The 19,106-nt window shown below is 44.8% G+C and overlaps 2 protein-coding genes across 5 annotated transcripts; both read left to right on the top strand.

The window, feature by feature from the left end:
* The first annotated feature begins 1,254 nt into the window (after positions 1-1,254).
* On the top strand, positions 1,255-5,606 carry LOC125545291. 2 transcript variants are annotated; one of them, XM_048709188.1, is made up of 5 exons: positions 1,255-1,725; positions 1,974-2,080; positions 3,865-4,695; positions 4,781-4,942; positions 5,032-5,606. In XM_048709188.1, the coding sequence occupies exons 1-5, from the start codon at positions 1,677-1,679 to the stop codon at positions 5,443-5,445; spliced, it is 1,563 nt and encodes a 520-aa protein (XP_048565145.1). In that variant the 5' UTR covers positions 1,255-1,676; the 3' UTR covers positions 5,446-5,606. The 2 variants fall into 2 exon arrangements, with proteins under 2 accessions (XP_048565145.1, XP_048565146.1); XM_048709189.1 differs by lacking the exon at positions 1,255-1,725 and adding an exon at positions 1,736-1,889.
* A 5,739-nt stretch (positions 5,607-11,345) lies between these two features.
* LOC125545290 lies at positions 11,346-16,875 on the top strand. Of its 3 annotated transcripts, XR_007299974.1 has the most exons (4): positions 11,348-11,805; positions 12,880-12,994; positions 13,309-13,685; positions 14,328-16,875. XR_007299974.1 is itself a non-coding variant. In XM_048709187.1 (3 exons), the coding sequence occupies exons 1-3, from the start codon at positions 11,361-11,363 to the stop codon at positions 12,885-12,887; spliced, it is 696 nt and encodes a 231-aa protein (XP_048565144.1). In that variant the 5' UTR covers positions 11,346-11,360; the 3' UTR covers positions 12,888-13,285. The 3 variants fall into 3 exon arrangements, 2 of the variants coding, with proteins under 2 accessions (XP_048565144.1, XP_048565143.1); XM_048709187.1 differs by lacking the exons at positions 13,309-13,685; positions 14,328-16,875 and adding an exon at positions 11,888-12,130 and having other exon boundaries at positions 11,346-11,805; positions 12,880-13,285; XM_048709186.1 differs by lacking the exons at positions 12,880-12,994; positions 13,309-13,685; positions 14,328-16,875 and adding an exon at positions 11,888-12,770 and having other exon boundaries at positions 11,346-11,805.
* Positions 16,876-19,106: the final 2,231 nt, after the last annotated feature.

Raw genomic sequence — 19,106 nt, 5'->3', positions numbered from 1 at the left:
GTATTCTTCTTCCCTATACCAAAAGTTGCATCCATCCTACACAATACATATATGAGTCTAAGCAAAACGAGCCGAATCCGAAAGCACAATCGAAGCTAAACTAGCACATACCCCATCATTTGTGCACTTGACTAACACCCATCCGGGATGTTCTGGCGTTGTAGACATGCGGCGCAAGACCTTCCATGGACAGTCGTTGCACTTTATGAGCGGCAACGTCGCGCCGACGAGCCTTTGGGTCAGCTTTGAGCCCGGACGACGGTCGTTCGTGTATTTGCCGGTGAACCGGCCACGGGTTCGATCCGAATGGCTAGAGACGGAGTAAGTACCTGCATGCGGCCTGGGGGCCTTGTCGGGGCTTTGCGGCTCGGTACTCGGCCAGTCCATGGCAGGGCGTGGCCTCCGGCAACCGAGGTGAGCTCAAATCACCCCGATTCGCTCCAAATCCTGCCGCTGGATGCGCTGAAATCAGGCGGCTGGGGGTGGACAACTCCGGGCGTCGAGTCAATAGGGGCTGCGGAAGGGGAGGGGCCTGGGTTTCGCGGCCGTGCTGGACAGCGGACGACCGAGAAAAATGGCGGCGGTGGCGGCTAGGACGGAGCGAGGGTGGGTGGGGTGCGGTTGGAGAGGGGGGAAGTAGAAAAAAGGGCGCATGTGTCCTCGATGGACGGGCTAGGGGCACGCGCCACGCGCCGTCCGTGCGTGTCTGTTCGGCTGCAAACGTGACCCAACTTTGGGCCAGGAATGGGTCAAAAGCGGACGAAAAACGGACGACAGTCCATTTGCTCCCGCGCGTTAGGCGGCCTGTTCTGTCCGTTTGCCCCAAACGGACGCGCCGGACCATTTGGGGTCGCTCGTTGGAGTTGGCCTAAGAGAGGGAAGAAAGCGAGGGGAAAATGCTGATGCAGCGGGAGGGAAAATGTACTTGGTCTGGACGACGTCGTCGAACACCTTCTAACGGCGGGCGGGACGGCTCGTATAGCCACGTAGGCAGAAAACGGGCTCCATCTGTCATAAACACTTAACAGGGCCAAATTCGCCGATCAGCGGTTTTGGCACAAAAATTACACAAGACGAGGAGCCATTTCTTTTTGGCGATTCTCCCGGAATCGCCCCCCTTCCCAGCTTCTCCCAGAATCGTTACTTTATTTTTTTTATAATTCTATCTAGTTAAGGTCTAATTAATTAGGATTGTAAAAAATACATGAAGTGGTGATTCTATAAGAAGCTGAGGAGGGGGGACAGGCCAAAAGAACTGGCCCGAGGTGTTTCCTGCTAACCACTTCAATGTGGGACAGGCCGCTCGCGCCCCTCTCCTCGTACAGCTCCGGGATCTCCACGCCGACGAGGCCGACGCTGACGATTTGCTCCCTGCGGGCCTCACGGTAGCGCTCGTGGCCTCGCCAGTCGTCTGTCGCCGTCGCGCACGCCCGCATCCCCTCCGTCCCTCCTCTTACCCCGTCGCGCGCACACGAGCCGCGCCGCCTCCAAGGGGGTCGTCCGCCTGCCCGTTGGCCCTGTCGTCTACCCCGCGTTCCCGTGCGTGGAGCCGGTGCTCTCGCTTCCACACCCCTCGCTGCCCTCCTCACCCTCGCCGTCAGGTCTCAACCCCCGGCCGAATCAAAGGCGGCCCACTCAAGATTTGACAAGTGGACGCAGAGATAGCAGGGGAGCCAATGCCTTGTTTAGTTGATACACGATCCAAGATAAGCCTTGGAGTTGGAGGTAGGAGAAACAAATGGTTGGAGAAGGATCTTCATCCCACTGTCTGATGAGCTCCTCCATCATTTTTTGCAAAAACATTTATGTTTTTTCTTGAATTTAAGCGAGTGCGTGTTAGTTATCTTGCAGAAAACTGGGTAAAAGGGAGAACCAGAATTGTTGTGCCTGTGCGTGTGTGTTTGTATGCTCGAGTTGGTTGTTTCCTTCTGTTAACATCTGTATCACTCACTGCCGTGTATTATGTGCTGCAGATGAATTGGTTACTTCAGTGCCAGATAAAAAGGACTCACTCTGCCAACAAGATGATCAGTCACAGGGTGATGATACGCCGACATCTTCAGGGCCGGATCTACCTGAGGTATGGCATAAAACATTGATAATGGAAAATTGGTTGACCTGTGCTGTCCGCATAAAATCGTGAACATATCTTCTAGTATTATCTTCTTTGTTGCTTTGACAGTGAAATTAACCTCTCAGTTGCTTATTACTGAGGTGATTTACGTGGTCTGGCTTGTACTCTTGCAAATCAGCCTATGAGGCTTTCTTTTTGGTACTATCAGATTACCTGGGCTCATTTGCGCTGTAAGCTATTCATTTGGCTTGCCATCAATAATCGATGTTGGATGGCGGACGGCCTGGCCAAAAGGAGGTTGCTACAACCGGCTGCTTTCCCCTTGTGTGAGAACATATCAGGTGCACCGAGCCAACTCATGCACCGAATGCACCCATGCTATATGAGCCATTGGATAAAAAACTTAAGGATACGATCAGGCTGGTAGTTGGATTGTTGGAACATTGCAGAATATTCCTATTTATCAAAATCAACCCACACTACACATCTCCCTTTCCTATAAATAAATCTACGCGTTTAATTTGTTTACTTCAAACAAAAAGGTGCCATATAGTTTAAACTAAATGTCCGATTTCTGATCCGTTTTGACAGCCATCTTTGTTTTGACGAGATCTTCGAATCAAGATCAATATTGAGTATAATTTTTTTACTTTTTGAAATTTTTAACTCAACTTGACTGCAACATATACATGTTTTGCATCTTTCTCACAAGTTCCGAGTCAAGCTTCAAAAAACCAGCAACTACTAATTTTTGGATACATATTGAACATCAACCTTATTTCGAATATCTTGTCAAGACAAAAATGATAGTCAAAACGGATCTTAAATCGATCGTTCGGTTCAAAATATATGAACCATTTTATGTTTGGGCCAGAAAAATAAACACACAGATTTTTTGATGGGAAGTGTGTGCTGTGGAGTGCGGGTTAGTTTGTAGAAAGTGCAAGGTTGTCTCTGCAAAAGAGGTATAGTCCTTCTTTTGACCAAAATCTGGCCCATTATTTTTTCATCTAAGGGTCCTAAATTCACCGGTGCATTGGGTGCATAAATTGGCTCGGTGCACCTGATATGTTCTCCCCCTTGTGTGACCGAGTTGAGGAGTCAACTCAGCACATCCTTGTGCGGTGTGCCTTTGCCCTGCAGGTCTGGTCTTGTATTTTGCAAAGACTAGGCCTAATTGCTGTTGCTCCACAACCCACCACTGGCTGGTTCTCAAGCTGGTGGTGCCAAGTTCTCAATCAAGTTCCCAAAGAATTCCGAAAAGGGCTTAACTGCCTCATTATCTTGGTAGCGTGGGACATATGGAAGCATCGGAACAATTGCGTTTGCAGTGACGCTAGGCAAAATGTTTTCATGGGTTGCTGACAGTTGCTAGTGAATGCACCCTCTAGTGTTCAGCCAGACATTTGGCACTTCGGCAGCTTTTATGTGGGCCGCTTACCTTGGACAATTAGGCTCGTCCTTTGTCTTAGTTTGGTAGTTTTGTTTCCTGTGGTGTGAGTTCTTAGCTTGTTCCTTAGAGGTGTGTTTGGGTTGAGGAAGTTTCTATCTTCAGCCTTCTACATATTTCTTTCTTAATGAAGTGTTACACAGCCCTCCTGCGTGTTTGAGAGAAATATATTTATGATTGCTTTGCATGTCAACGTTATTTCTGTCTTTTTGCTACTGGGTTTATTTGTTCCAAGCTATCGCACAAAGCACCATTCCTTGACTGGGTTCCTTAATTTTTTGTAAAAAAAATGTTTGCCTTTACAATCCCAGTGATCAACTATTTTTCCATGCCTGTGCAGGATATCTGGTGCCTTGTACATTCCCTAATGCCATTGTGTGATTCTGCCCACTCTGCCTGTGTCTCTCGCACATTTCTACGTTCTTGGAGATGCCACCCCAAGCTTATCTTCACTGAGGAAACACTAGGCTTGAAACAGACGGAAGCAAGGGATTTCACTAGCAGAGTTAATCAAATTCTGAAAAATCACTCAGACACCGGTGTGAAGATACTTGAGTTTGTATTTGATGATTGTAACAATGTCAACACATGTCATTTAAATAGTTGGCTCCAGAAAGCTGTCACGCCAGGGATTGAAAAAATCACCCTTTTTCTGCCTTGGCGATATAGGGAAGAGTACAACTTCCCGTGCTCAATTTTACTTGATGGGCGTGGAAACTCAATTTGTTATCTTGACCTCACCAATTGTGCCTTCCATCCCATGGTTGGATTTGATTGCTTGAGAAGCCTGACAAAGCTGCGTCTCTATGGAGTTTGTATCACGGGGGATGAGTTGGGGCATCTTATTTCCAATTGTTTTGCTTTGGAGGAGTTGCAAGTCTGGTGTTGCATGGAGCTAATCTGCTTGACGATACCATTCTGGCTGCAGCGGCTTAGTTGTTTGACTCTGTCAGAGTGCAATATGCTGCGAGTGATAGAGAGCACAGCTCCAAACCTCACCACTTTAGACTTCTTTGGTGAACCAGTACAACTCGTGCTTAGAGAATCATCAAAGGTCAAACACTTGAAGGTGGGGTATTCATATAAGCCCAATGCTGTAAGTTATGCTATCACTAAGCTACCTTCTATTGCGCCACATCTTCAGACTCCTGCTATATACTCGTCTTCTGAGGTATACTCTGAAGCTTCAATTATTATATTCCAGTGTTTATGAATTGTAAGAAGGAATGTGATTAATTCGAGATATCTTTGTGCAGACGGTTAATACCCCAATGGTAGCTGATAAATTCCTTGACATAAAGCACTTGAATATTCACCTTGGTGAGGATGATGATGATGCTGTTACCCCGACCTATGATTATTTATCCTTGGCTTCGTTTCTGGATGCTTGTCCTGTCCTGGAGAGTTTCACCTTAAGTGTGAGTTTACTGTTCACGCTTCAAATGTGTCTAAGTATCTGCTGCGGAGACATTTAATTTGATTGGCAATAATATTTGATGCTATGCAGGTAGATCAGAGTGATATGCAGCATGAGTCGGTTTTTGGAGATCCCTCCTTATTTTTGAGGCAGATTCTTCAACACGAGCATGAGAGGCTCAAGAAGGTGCAGATCATTGGCTTTTGCTCTGCAAAGAGCATGGTGGAGCTAACATGTGATATTCTCAAGAATGCAACATCACTTGAGAGCCTCACACTGGACTGTATATTTGGTGCCGGTACGGGGGCGATTAGTGATTCTGTTAGGTGTGGTCCCTCAAAATCCGGTAAATGCTGGATCAGAAGCCGAGCTATGATCTTGGAAGCACATAAAGCAGTTGGTGCCATCAAAAGATACATCCTGGAGAGAGTTCCCCCTGCAGTCAAGTTAAATGTTGGGGGGCCCTGTAGCCGGTGCCAAGCTATGAATGTGATGCTACCGTAATTATCCAATGTTTAGATTTGCAATGTTGTAGATGTCATTGTCATTGTTTAGTGTTATAGCTAGTATATGCAACGCCGAATGTGTTGTCAGAATTTTTCTATGCTATGCACCTTATTGGCGTCTTTTAACACTGCAAGTTGATTGTTACTCCACCTTGATTAGAGCTAAGGCTAGCTATGCAAATACATTTTGGTCTGTTTGGTTCCAAAGTATTCTTAAGTATTCCAAGAATACCAAAGTATCTTGAAAAACTATATGATACATAATAAGTGTCGTAATTTGGGACTAAGGTTGAACTAACCTGAATTGAAAATTGCCACACTTATTTGGATCAGAGGGAGTACCTGTTTGGAAGCAATGATAACACCAGTTTTTCGAAGTATTGTTGAAACGATGATGGTGTGTATGGCAATAATAAAAGTACATAGCACTGTACTTGGTCACCGTCCTCTTCTTTTCCCTCTCTGTTTGTTGCCGGATTGACTAGTCAAGGTGAATAAATTTAGCGCTGAAATCACCAAACTCAGTGTTGATGTGTAATCAAGAGACATTCGAGAGAGACAACAAAATGAATCAACTGTGTATTCTTTATTGATGATTGAAGCTTATATACAATGGAACGGTTGCCTCCAAGGGAGGCGACGGTTCGCTGGAGGCGTCTCTCCAGGCTGTAACCGACATGACGGTTGCTAGTATTGCGGAACCGCACGAGTGGAAAAGAGCGGGGATTATCCCCTAATAACGGCATGGGTTATTATTCTTAACACTCCTCCTAATTACCGCTTGACTGCATAAGGATCCATCATCTTTGGTTAAGTCTCCTTCAAAAACCATGTGGGAAAAATGTGAGGAGTAGTACAGGCTATGCTGATAAAACTCCTTCAAACCCAGTGGGAAAATAAGGAGAAAATGATCCAACATATAATGATTATTGCCTCCGTTAACTCAATATGAAGTATATTCATAGAATTTAGAGGACAATAAATATGTCGTATATACTTTCCTAAAAAACCCGGTGGGGAAAACAGAAAGTATGACATATGATCTTGTGTTGATATTACCTCATTAAAAACCTTGATGAGAACCTATGAAGTAAACTCGTAAAGGAAAAAAGAGTATAATATGATGCATTGAACATGAGTAATTCAGGAAGATACTCCCCCTGATTCTTGCATATCTCAAAGTCATCGAATACCAATTCCAGAAACATTTTCTGCATGTTGAAGTTGGTAGAGGCTTTGAGAACAAACGTATAAGTTTGTTGTATGATTTGACTTGCAAGATGAGCAATGTAGTGATATTGCTTGTTACGTAAACTGTTTACATCCGGGCAACACAAATAACATTATCTTTGAGATAATGGTTGGTGGATGTAGCCACGAGGTCTGTTTTGAAGACTATTCATGATAGGGCTACCACACCTAGTAGGAACACTAAGCTTCTCTATGATCTGACATAGCGGAGATCTGATCAATGTATCCAATGCTATTGGTGTTCAGATTTCTATGGAACTTTGAAAAACCAGGACAAGATGTTTGATGCCTTTGGAGATATCGATAGATATTCTTGAGTCCCAACCAATTGTGTTTGGTGGATCCAATGGCATTATGGAACACCGAGTCCCAATATCTCATTTCCATCATCTCTTGGTCTAAATAAATCTTTCTCTACGTCTAGAGAATGAACTACCATGAGAGTTATGGATGGATAAGATTTGTCCACAATGAATTTCTCCAATATATTTTGGATATAGACAACGTAGTATACCATAATGTATGAATGAAGGTGCTCAAGTTGTAGTAACGAGCGGTATTTTGGTTTACCCAAATCCTTCATTTTAAACTCCGTCATTTTAGATGATTACATGTGTCGTCATTGCAGACACACAAACATGGATAACCATCATTGTAGGAGTAATCCTTATGTATAAGGAACTCACTACGTCGGTTGTACCAAATGTACTGACAATAATAATAAGTCATATGGTGACTTATTGATTTTACACAATGTATGTTGCATTTTATACTTCGATTCAGAATTGAGGTTCTGCCAGGAACCATCTATATCTGAATCTAATGATCTACATGGGTATGTAATCACTACGTCTATCAACTGCAGAGATAGATGATTTTGAACTGCCAATTATATAAGTTATCTGAATGAGATCCCACCTCTGGAGAATAGTTGGGTATCTGCGTGAACCCTTGTGCTACAATACTTGCTCTTTGTTTCACCACCTCATTGTTCTCAATTCTGTTTCCAGAAGAAAACTGGTGTAGGTATTGCTTATGAACACCTTCCCATTATTGAGCAAGATCATTTCTACCTAGATTATACCCTTTGCTTGAGTTCAGCCCGAGTGTTGTTCACACTTTGCCATGGCCATGGTCTTTGGATCTGAATCATTTGAAAGGTTTTTGCAATCTAGTTGAGAAATGTATGTCGATAATTGTAGACTTCCGGTTATATGATTCTCCAGAATCTATATATAAATATATAGTTGATGGAAATATAGTTACCCATAGTCACTGCTCGCGATTTCCCAATGCGATTGAGTCGGGTATTCCGATGTCCCGGTCATTGTGTGCACTATGATCTGAGTTGGTGGAGGTTTCCCGTCCACTGGGTGTATACTACCCATTTGGTGTCTGTCAACGTGAAGTTGACTTGCATTTACTGATTCACAGGCCTTGATATCCTTACTTGGAGAAGCCGGATCCTGATGTACTTCTGCCATACATATCCCCCTGTTGCTTTGAACGGGGAGTGGAGTGGATTTTGTTGGTACCTCCACTCTTTCAGGCATACTTTTACAGGATTGTAGAATTGTGTGACACCTTTATAGTCAGTAAATGAATCTGGCAGGTTATTTGCAATGTGTTGCAAATCTTCTGAACGCATAGTTTAGATCTTTGAGTACATGGATTTGAGGCAGAAATGTGTTGAACATTTCACTAATTTCCTGGCATTCTTTATGGTACTTGAAATCTACCCTTAATGCCTGGAAATGTTCCTCATTGAATCAGCATACTGGCCTTGAATAACTCCCCATGTGTCGGGGGGATGAACCCTGATGACCCATAAGTATAGGGGATCTATCGTAGTCCTTTCAATAAGTAAGAGTGTCGAACCCAACGAGGAGTAGAAGGAAATGATAAGCGGTTCAGTAAGGTATTCTCTGTAAGCACTGAAATTATAGGTGACAAATAGTTTTGTGATAAGATAATTTGTAACGAGAAACAAGTAACAAAAGTAAATAAAGTGCAGCAAGGTGGCCCAATCCTTTTTGTATCAAAGGACAAGCCTGGACAAATTCTTATATAGAGAAAAGCGCTCCCGAGGACACATGGAATTATCGTCAAGCTAGTTTTCATCACTTTCATATGATTCGCGTTCGGTACTTTCATAATTTGGTATGTGGGTGGACCGGTACTTGGGTACTGCCCTTACTTGGACAAGCATCCCACTTATGATTAACCTCTATTGCAAGCATCCGCAACTACAACAAAAGTATTAAAGTAAATCTAACCATAGCATGAAACATATGGATCCAAATCAGCCCCTTACGAAGCAACGCATAAACTAGGGTTTAAGCTTCTGTCACTCTAGCAACCCATCATCTACTTATTACTTCCCAATGCCTTTCTCTAGGCCTAAATAATGGTGTAGTGTCATGTAGTCGACGTTCATATAATACCACTAGAGGAGAGACAACATACATCTCATCAAAATATCGAACGAATACCAAATTCACATGACTACCAATAGCAAGACTTCCCCCATGTCCTCAGGAACAAACGTAACTACTCACAAAGCATATTCATGTTCATAATCAAAGGAGTATTAATATGCATATAGGATCTGAACATATGATCTTTCACCAAATAAACCAACTAGCATCAACTACAAGAAGTAATCAACACTACTAGCAACCTACAGGTACCAATCCCGGACTTAGAGACAAGAATTGGATACAAGAGATGAACTAGGGTTTGAGAGGAGATGGTGCTGGTGAAGATGTTGATGGAGATTGACCCCCTCCCGATGAGAGGATTGTTGGTGATGACGATGGCGATGATTTCCCCCTCCCAAAGGGAAGTTTCCCCGGCAGAACAGCTCCGCCGGAGCACTAGATTGATTCCGCCAAGGTTCCGCCTCGTGGCGGCGGAGTCTCATCCCGAAAGCTGGTTTATGATTTTTTTTCCTCATTGAAAGACTCCATATAGCAGAAGATGGGCATCGGAGGGCCACCAGGGGGCGCACCCAGGGGGTGGGGGCGCCCCCACCCTCGTGGGCAGGGTGTGGCCCCCCTCCGGAACTTCTTGCGCTCAGTATTTTTTATATATTCTGAAAATGACTTCCGTGAAGTTTCAGGACTTTTGAAGCTGTGCAGAATAGGTCTCTAATATTTGCTCCTTTTTCCAGCCCAGAATCCCAGCTGCCGGCATTCTCCCTCTTTATGTAAACCTTGTAAAATAAGAGAGAATAGGCATACGTATTGTGACATAATGTGTAATAACAGCCCATAATGCAATAAATATCGATATAAAAGCATGATGCAAAATGGACGTATCAACTCCCCCAAGCTTAGACCTCGCTTGTCCTTAAGCGAAAGCCGAAATCAAAAAATATGTCCACATGTTTAAAGATAAAGGTGTCAATCTTTTCCTAATAATAAAGCACGGATTGAGTTCCTTTGCTTTTCGAAAATGGGGGCTGCTACAAATAAGCCGGATGATTTCTTAGAGAAATCATTCGCCTATTTAGCCGTTCGATCGGTGCACTGGTGGCCGTTGAATTACAGCGACGCCACGGTAGCAGTGAGTCAACGCAGCCCCATTGCAGACTTGCAGTCCCAGCGCAGCTCCAACGCAGCACCACAAATTGATTCCGGTGAGCTCCATTGCGGCCCCAGCAGAGCTCCGACGCAGCACCGACGCGCCGGCGAAGCTCCATTGCAACTCCGGCCAAACTCCAATGCAGCCCCGGCGGAGCTCCAACGCAGCTCTGACGGCTCCGGCGAAGCTGCATTGCAACCCTGCCTGAGCTCCACCGCAGCGCTGACGGCTCCGGCAAAACTCTATTGCAACTCCGGCGAAGCTCCACTACAGCCCGCGCGTGTTCCAAGGCAGCGCCGACGGCTCCGGCGAAGCTCCATTGCAACTCCGGCGGAGCTCCATTGCAGCCCGGCATGGTCCAAGGCAGCGCCGACGGCTCCAGTGAAGCTCCATTGCAACTCCGGTCGAGCTCCATTGCAGCCCTGCCGGAGCTCCACCGCAGCGCCGACGGCTCCGGCGAAGCTCCATTGCAGCCCGGCCTGGTCCAAGGCAGCCGATGGCTCCGGCTCCACGGGTCACATGTCGCTTGCTACACTGCAGCTCCTCGCCGATTCGCGTTGCAGCGTCACTGGTCGACGGCGAGATCGTGGGGTCGTAGCGCTGCTGTGGTTGGACTGGTCGCGTCTAGAAAAAAGAGAAGAAGCAGGTGGAGCGGTGATGGCAGCTGGTGGTGCCTGCAGCAGCAGGTTGGGTTGGCTCATGCAGCGGTAGCTGCCGCGACGACGGGCCAGTGACCGGTGGCGGCTTGCTTATCCTGCGTCCGGAGAAAGAGATAGGGATTTGCTTCTGCAGAGATAGGAGATGAGGGAGCCGAGGGACACGCGGAGAGGATAAGGTTGTGAGGTCCATGCCACGCGGGACACTCGTCGCTGTTATCAGCCGGATGAAAATAAACGATTTCCTTCGAAAATAGAACCCACATTCCTTTCTTTAGTGAATCTGGGAAAACGCTTCGGTTTAAAAAAAAGACCCTTTTTGCATAAAGATCCCTGTGCTTTTTAGTATTTCACCTGCAGTCCATGGATAAGTGAAACGATTCATCCACGCCGTCTTATTTTCCACCCGCGCCGCACAAGGATGGATAAGGCGAAGGGGGCGAAAGATGCTGACGCGTGGGGGGAGAGAGTGGGAGGAGTGCGCGTACACGGGAGGCGGGAGGCGGGGCCAGGGAGGAGGAAGACAGCCGCGACGGCGACCAGTGCCGCGCCGCCGGCGGCGAGGAGAGCTCCGGGTTCACCGGATCGAGCGTCGCCGAGGAGGGGGACACTCCACGGCGGCGGTGCTTGGGGCTCCGACGAGCGGCGACAGGAGGCGACAGGAGAAGCTCCGCGGCGACCTGAAGGCCATCAGCCATGGCCGTTGTGGTTTCGCGTGCGCCCGCGAGCGGCTGCACGCTGGGGGAGGCGGAGCTTGACGCAGCGCGCGAACCTAGCCTTGGTGCGAGTGCGACGGCGACGCGGCTGCTGTCCTCCCGTCCAACCCGCAGCACGTCGAGCCTCACCGGAGTTCCTCCATGACGCCGGTAGGAAGCCCCTATCCCGCAGTCTCTCTCTGCTTCCTTCCCATGTTCCCTCTCTGAATCTCTCTCTCCTTCCTTTCTTCAGTAAGCAGCTGCCACTGCCCTCCATGGAGCCCCGACGCCTCCGCCATGAACCCATCCATCCCTCCTGTGCGCGCTTCCCTGCAACTCCAGACGCCCGCCCGCAGCTCTCTGCATCGAGCAGCAGCAGTTCGGGCAGAGGACGACGCCTCTGCCTCGACCGCTCGCCCCCTCTGCTTCGCGCTGGACTGCCAAGCCCCTCCCGTCCTCATCCCCGTGCAGCTGCGCGCTCTCGCCTGCCCCCACGGCGAGCTCCGCCTCCTGCGTGTGGTCGCCGCCTCCCTCAACCTCCACCACCTGCTGCAAGTTGGTGCCCAGGGCGTCGCAAGCTGCCAGCGGCGGCAGAGTTGCTGCTCCCGTGTCGTGATTGGACTCCGTGTTCTTCTCCAACAGCAAATACGTGTTCTTCTCCAACACCAATCAATGGATTTCCCGAGCCGGATTTGAGTTGCCTACTATAAGAAGGAAGGGTCCTCGGACCAGAAGCTCCATCACATCAAATCAAATCCCGTCGAAATTGCAATCTTCGTCGAAACATCCATGTCGCCGCCGAGTTCGCCGGAGGAAGAAGCGCAGAGTTCGCCGGAGGAACAAGCGTTGGACGTGTGTGGCGGCGTGCTCGGAGAGCGGGGAGGGGCGCTGTGGTGGTGGAGATGGCCGACGCCGTAGACAAGCGCTGGGAGCTTCTGAAGCCATGGCCGAGCGAAGGGGAGAGCCGCCATGCTAGACGAGAACAACAACCGTGGTAGATGATGTTCAGGGAGATATTACAAACTGCTAGATGTTGCTACTGTATTGACTATAAGCTGCTGGATTTCTTGCTCCCAAGTATACTTGCTTATCTGTGCTATAATGGAAAATAGCCTAACCGTTGGACCTTCAGTTTATTATATTTTCTTCTTTGTTCTTGGTAGACATGCGCAAGTCAATGGCTGATCACTTCTTTATATGCGATCCTGAGCTGATGTGAAGGTCCTATGTTTTCTTGATTGGCAGGCAGGTGAGCAAGAGGAGGACCATAGGTCAGGGAGTGTTTGGTTTCAGGGAGATCGTTGGGGAGGAGTTCATGACCATGTTCCTGTCAGTTTTTAGCCGTATGGTTCAGAGACTGGTAATTACTTTGTCAAACACACATATTCTTTCTTGATACGCATTTTCATTTTTGGTTATCTGTGAGAATGTTTAGTATACAGAGAAGTTGTTCCATGGATCAGCTAAACAAAAAATAACTTTTCATTTGTGATAGTTTGCGATATGCAGAGATAGGTCTATCAAAGTTTGTAATGGCTCATGGCCAAACATATGAAACTGTTCTTGATACTATTTTATCCTTTTCTTAATATCATCATCATCATATATATATGTGTGTGTATATATATATATATACACACAAATTAGAAACTTTCTAACATCTGCATATTTCAGGTTTAGGAGGATGTAGAGAGAACGATGTTCAAACAATTAAGTGCAGCGTCAACAGACGTGTTCCTAAATTTTGATGACTATTAGAAAGAGAGAGGATATGGTGACCGAAAGTCTATGTGTTTGTGCCGTGTACGTGTCGGGCAGTGGTAGATTAAAGATATTTTGTAATTGGACTTGGCAAGGGATAGAGACTAGCATGAATTTTTTTTTTGAGCAGCGAAATGGCGCAACCCTTCGTGATTTTTGAAGTTTGAACAGAGTTATGAACTATTCGCCGCCTAATCCCTAGATTCTTGGAGTATCAAGATGGTGTGGCCATCAGGGTTCCCATCACCATGCATGCCATGCTTGAGCTCCTCAAGAACGCCACCAAGCTGGTAAGTTTCTCATATCTTCCGTCCTTTATTTAGCCTTTGCAAATCTACATTCAGTTTATTGCATCAGAAGAACACTAACCCAATCTAGCATCATACAGTAATCGTCATTGTTATGGATACAAGAAAGTACAAATATTTTCTTAGGCAGTATCTGAGCGTTATTGTCTTGTGATTGTGGCCAAGCATAAACTGACATAATGACATCTTTCAGCAAAAGTCGGTAGTGCTTCAAGCCTGAAAGTTGATACTTTAAATTTAACAACGGATTCGTGTTGTAGTGCTTCAAGTCTGATTGCTCCTTGTTTGATTCAAGGCTTAGTTCCTGTTAAAATAGTATACCTGGTCCAGTTACATATAATTCGTGTTTTGCATTATATTAAATACTCAAAAAAGGGCATGCTTGGTTGAGTAACCCCAGGTAAAAGGTGGCTGCTACAAAAACTGTGGCAAACAAAATGACCACGAGCTTGGCAAATAAGTTCTGTTTCTCCCGATTTAATTCAAGTTTGAAATATTCACAGATGCTACACTTCAGGCCGTAAATGAACAAAAAAGCTAGGACTGATCTTTTAGTCAGTTTTGTGTCAATGAGTAAATCAGTGCTCGTCCTCTGAGATTGAGCATCTATTTTATTTCCCATAGGCGTGTAATGGATGATGGCTGATGCAACGATGGAGGAGGCGTATTGATGTCAGTTTGAAGCAAATCAGGAGAACGCCACCATCGGTGAGGTTGCCAGGTGAAGGAAGCAGCGGACTGGTGGCAAGGCTTTTCTACTCACCGCCGTTTGAGTTCATCATCTGTCGCTACTGTACCCACTCAGTCGTATCCATGTTTGATATTCTCCAGCCCATTCAATAATCCACGGTAAGTGGTTAGGAGCTACATGGTTTCCACTTTTGCCATGTTTTATATACCGAACTAATATTTTTTTACATGAAACTAGATTCCGATCTTCTGGTCTTGCCTACTGTTTACTTATTCAAATTGTTTCAGTTTTCCGTTCGTGTGCATTAGTCATATTATAAGTTGTTGCACGCTGCCGCAAGCTGCCCGGAGCCACGCAACGTCTGTCCTAAAGGCACGACATCGCTAATAATTCTGGCTCCACTTCCTCTAGGAAGCATAGTCATTGAAACCCATAATATGAGAGACAGTTTAGTTGCCCGATGGTAGGATGCTGCTATGGCGGAATAAAAGGAAGATTGTGATTACAAGTACATTTTGGATAATAGCAGGAAGGAGCTGCTGGAACTAACTAATCTAGAAAGTAATTTCTTGATCTATTTACTCACATACACAAGTAGTTGTTGAGGTAAAGCAATATGCTTTTTGGGCCCAAGTAGCATTTACATTAATAGTGATTTTTGTGAGAAGAAAAATATTATAGGCTGATTCCTATTGTTACAGTACCAACTTATCTTAGAAACAAAGAAGCACCAAGCTGGACTGCTGGCCGAGGAGATGCATATGTGGGCACTTTCTGCTGGCCAAGTTCAGAAGCAAATTAACTGCTTGTATTTGCATAAGCAACAGAGAGAAAATGTTAGAGAACTTAGCAAAAAAATGGTACTCGAGGCTTAGAATGTCTTGCACTTTCTGCTGTAACACATCCACTGTTTAGTGTGTTTTAAAGCAGCTTTATCCTATTTTCGCTTGAACAGAAAGGAGAAAGAAATGTCTAAGAAACTGAAGGTATTGCTGCAGCTGATAGGTCGCCTACTCCTTTGGATACCATTCATATCGTACTTAACTCAGTGAGCAAATTGAGGACTACGGTTATCTTCCATGTCTATGTGAAATAAATGCGATAGTTTCATAACACCAAATGGTCCAAAGTGCATCCAATACATGGTCAAGAGCACCACTGACGTTCACGAAACCGATAATATTACAGGTCAGTGTAGATATGAGTTTTCTAATTTTGTCAAATGCAGCTATGTTATACTAACAACCCGTGTTTGCATGTCCTAATTTATGTCTGCAAAAGCTGTATCTTTTGTTGAGCTATATTATAATATTATGTGTATGTACGCGCATGTTGCACAGAGATGCTATTTGGCATGCATGAATTCTAATTTTAATTTAAAGTTAGGCATGCTTAATCTCACACACCACAAAATTTCCTTACTGTGTACTACATCTTTTATCTCCAATTTGGATAATCTAAGCGATAACTCTTTAGTCTGATTTAATTATCTTCAAAAGTTTGCTAGAGGCTATAGATGACCTTCTGGTTTTTCTTCAATAATTTTTTATAGTGCAATTGTATGAACTGGTTTCCCCATCAGGGCTGTATTTTCTTTTCTTTGATAGATTCTAGAGTCATGTACTTCCGTTTCATGTGCCCATGTTTGCCATTATATGTGCCTTTCTTGTTGAGCTCTATTTGGATGAACTTTTGTTATGGGATGTGGCTTCATGGGCATGAACGGACATTTTGATCTAACCTTGTTTGAGATGTTCTTTTATGCTTGCCTCAGGCACTCAGCTTTGTGTGGTTAGTGATGACAATCGACAGTGTCTCTGTTAAAAATTATTCATAATTACTAGGAGCATTCCATAATTTGTATCGGGCTGTTTATTTATTTATTGAGGAAAGGCTTGTATCAGGCTGTCCTGGTGGCTATCTGGCGCGCGCGCGTTGCAGCGCTCGTTTTCGGACAGGCTCGATTTGGAAAGTGGTTTAAATACGTGATTAGTTAGGGGCGGATTAATTAGGCGCGGCCCCCTCTGAAAATCAGGGGGGGCGATTAGTGTTGATTTCAGATGGGGCCGACTCCTCATGCCTTCCCAGCCTTCATACAAAGGCCTCACGTGGTGGGCCCTTATGGAAATTCTGGTCGGCTGATGACTTGTCTTGGATTGGCTTCGCTCGTTGGAGCGGTCGAGCGCTAAGGAGTCTTCTCGGTCCTGGTGTGGCTACCTAGGAAGCACAAACAGGGTTGGTCGTCACCAAAGATGAAAACATTGTCGAGCCTTACTTTTTGCAAGTTGCCTCACTTCTACTACTTTTAGAGGAAAGATAGCAATTTCAGTCATGTTGCACGAACACTTGTAGATCGCGGTGCATCAAGATCATAATTGCTACACTCAAAGGTTACATCGACCTTATTTCTGACATTTGCAAAAAATGTATTAAAAATGCTGCATAATGGCACATGGAGCAATTTATACTTAATATTTCGTCTGGTGCAACGCACGGGCATTTGTACTAGTAAAAATAAAATACGGACATGAGGGCATCATGGTCATTCTTAGAACAACAACTTATATAATTCTTGTCATATGATCTCTTATGCTAGAGGAACAATTCAATCACAATTTTAAGTATGAATCATAAACTTCATTGAGAACTAACAAACTATAATCTCAGTCATTGGAGCAATTGCAATTTATCATAACATAGGAAAGAGTCAATATAAGAGCTTTTCAGCAAGTCTACATACTCAACTATCATATAGTCTTTCACAATTGCTAATACTCACGCAATACTTATGGGTATGGAGTTTTAATCGGACACGGAGAAAGATAATGGCTTATAGTTTTACCTCCAAACGTTTTACCTTAAGGGTAATGTCAACAATAATAGTTTATGAAAACTCACATCCAATTAGCCATATATATACCAGGATCTTTCCAACATGTTGTGCTTGCCAAAAGATAAAATGTAAAAAGGAAGGGTGAGGAACACCAAGACTTTTATGTAAGGTAGGAGATAAATGTAAAAGATAGGCCCTTCGCGGAGAGAAGCAGAGGTTGTCATGCGCTTTTATGGTTGGATGTACAAAATCTTAATGCGAAAGAACGTCACTTTATATTTCCACTTGTGATATGGACCTTTATTATGCAGTCCGTCGCTTTTACTTCTTCCATATCACACGATCGTATAAAGCTTGTTTTCTCCCACACTAATAAGTCATACATATCTAGAGAGCATTTTTTTTATTGCTTGCACCGATGACAACTTACTTGGAGGATCTTACTCAATCCATAGGTAGGTATGGTGGACTCTCATGGCAAAACTGGTTTAAGGGTGTTTGGAAACACAAGTAGTATCTCTACTTGTGCAAAGAATTTGGCTAGCATGAGGGGGGAAGACAAGCTCAATCATGTTGGATGATCCATGGCAATATAATTTTCAGATGTAAGAAAACATAACCCATTACACTGTCTTCCTTGTCCAACGTTAACTCTTTAGCATGTCATATTTTAATGAGTGCTCACAATCATAAAATATGTCCAAGATAGTATATTTATATGTGAAGACCTCTCTTTCTTTATTACTTTCTATTAATTGCAACGATGACCAAAACTATGTTTGTCAACTCTCAATAACTTCTATTCATCACACTTTTTATATGTGAGCTCATTACTCTCCATAAGATCTATATGATCTCTTTTATTTCCTTTTTATTCATGCCAGGCTAGTTAATAGACAATCTCATATTCATTAGATCAGTCTCGTGGTAGACATATGTACTCTGTACTACATCGACATGAATATAATTAAAAGCAGGACATAGGGTTTTACCTCCATCAAGAGATCCTGAACCTGGTTAAAATCCCATGTCCATATTACCATCGCTTCAAGACGCCTAGCTTAGGACCCCTACTACAAGATCCGCCAATTTTGACATCGACATTGGTGCTTTCATTGAGAGTTTGCTAGGCGATCGTTGCGGTTCGATGGATCTTCAACAAATGCCAAATCAGGTGTTGTAGTTTCAGTTTATTTCGTTGTACGTAGATCAATTCTTTTGCCAAAAGAAAAATCTCTGTTGTTCATTGCCATTTTTTCTGCAGATTCGATTCGGCTCCGCGCGCATAGGCCATCAAGGCAAGAAACATGCGTAGCTATACGAGCGCCAGATGCCAACGTGTGCTAGAAGCAGCGGCGGCAGGAGGCCTGGCGGCCGAACACATCATTGGGGAACACATGCCCTAGGGTACCTGATCAGGGCCAGGTTCGTACGCTGGCTGGACAGCAATTCATGGGACCTGCCAAAAATCCGAACTATGGTAATCCAGCGAGGAGACCCTGCCTATGCTGAACAGTGTGCGGGCCGACAAGAATTCAGATTTGCTGGAAAATGATCCGATCCTAGTTTTATTTTCTTTATTATTTAATCATGAGACTGTCTATGCTTTTGGCTAACCATCTGTCCCCTATGCATGTCCCACGTGCAAGTGCCAGGACTGCCATTGTCCACGTAATAGAGGCAGCATATGTTTTTGTTTGCATTGCCACAGCACTCACGTGAAGACAAGGACCTCCGAACACACTTGCAATTAAAGCATACAGTGCCCTTTGCACTGCCGCAGCAGGCGCAAGACGCGCAAATCACAAGAGACTATCCAAATGATAGCACGGTTGCTTTAATCAGTACAAGCAATTAGTTTTTTTCCTTCCAATAAAAT

The sequence above is a fragment of the Triticum urartu genome, chromosome 3 (genome assembly GCF_003073215.2).
Source record: "Triticum urartu cultivar G1812 chromosome 3, Tu2.1, whole genome shotgun sequence".
Lineage (NCBI taxonomy): Eukaryota > Viridiplantae > Streptophyta > Magnoliopsida > Poales > Poaceae > Triticum > Triticum urartu.
This window is presented reverse-complemented; position numbering and strand designations above follow the sequence as displayed.

What these genes read in the sequence shown, in the direction of transcription:
- LOC125545291 (XM_048709188.1), top strand. Translation starts at nt 1,677, where the DNA reads ATGCCTTGTTTAGTTGATACACGATCCAAGATAAGCCTTGGAGTTGGA. An exon ending in GATAAGCCTTGGAGTTGGAG is followed by an intron (nt 1,726 to 1,973) that starts GTAGGAGAAACA and finishes TATGTGCTGCAG; the next exon opens with ATGAATTGGTTACTTCAGTG. An exon ending in CAGGGCCGGATCTACCTGAG is followed by an intron (nt 2,081 to 3,864) that starts GTATGGCATAAA and finishes ATGCCTGTGCAG; the next exon opens with GATATCTGGTGCCTTGTACA.
- LOC125545290 (XM_048709186.1), top strand. Translation starts at nt 11,361, where the DNA reads ATGGATAAGGCGAAGGGGGCGAAAGATGCTGACGCGTGGGGGGAGAGA. An exon ending in GGAGTTCCTCCATGACGCCG is followed by an intron (nt 11,806 to 11,887) that starts GTAGGAAGCCCC and finishes TCCTTTCTTCAG; the next exon opens with TAAGCAGCTGCCACTGCCCT.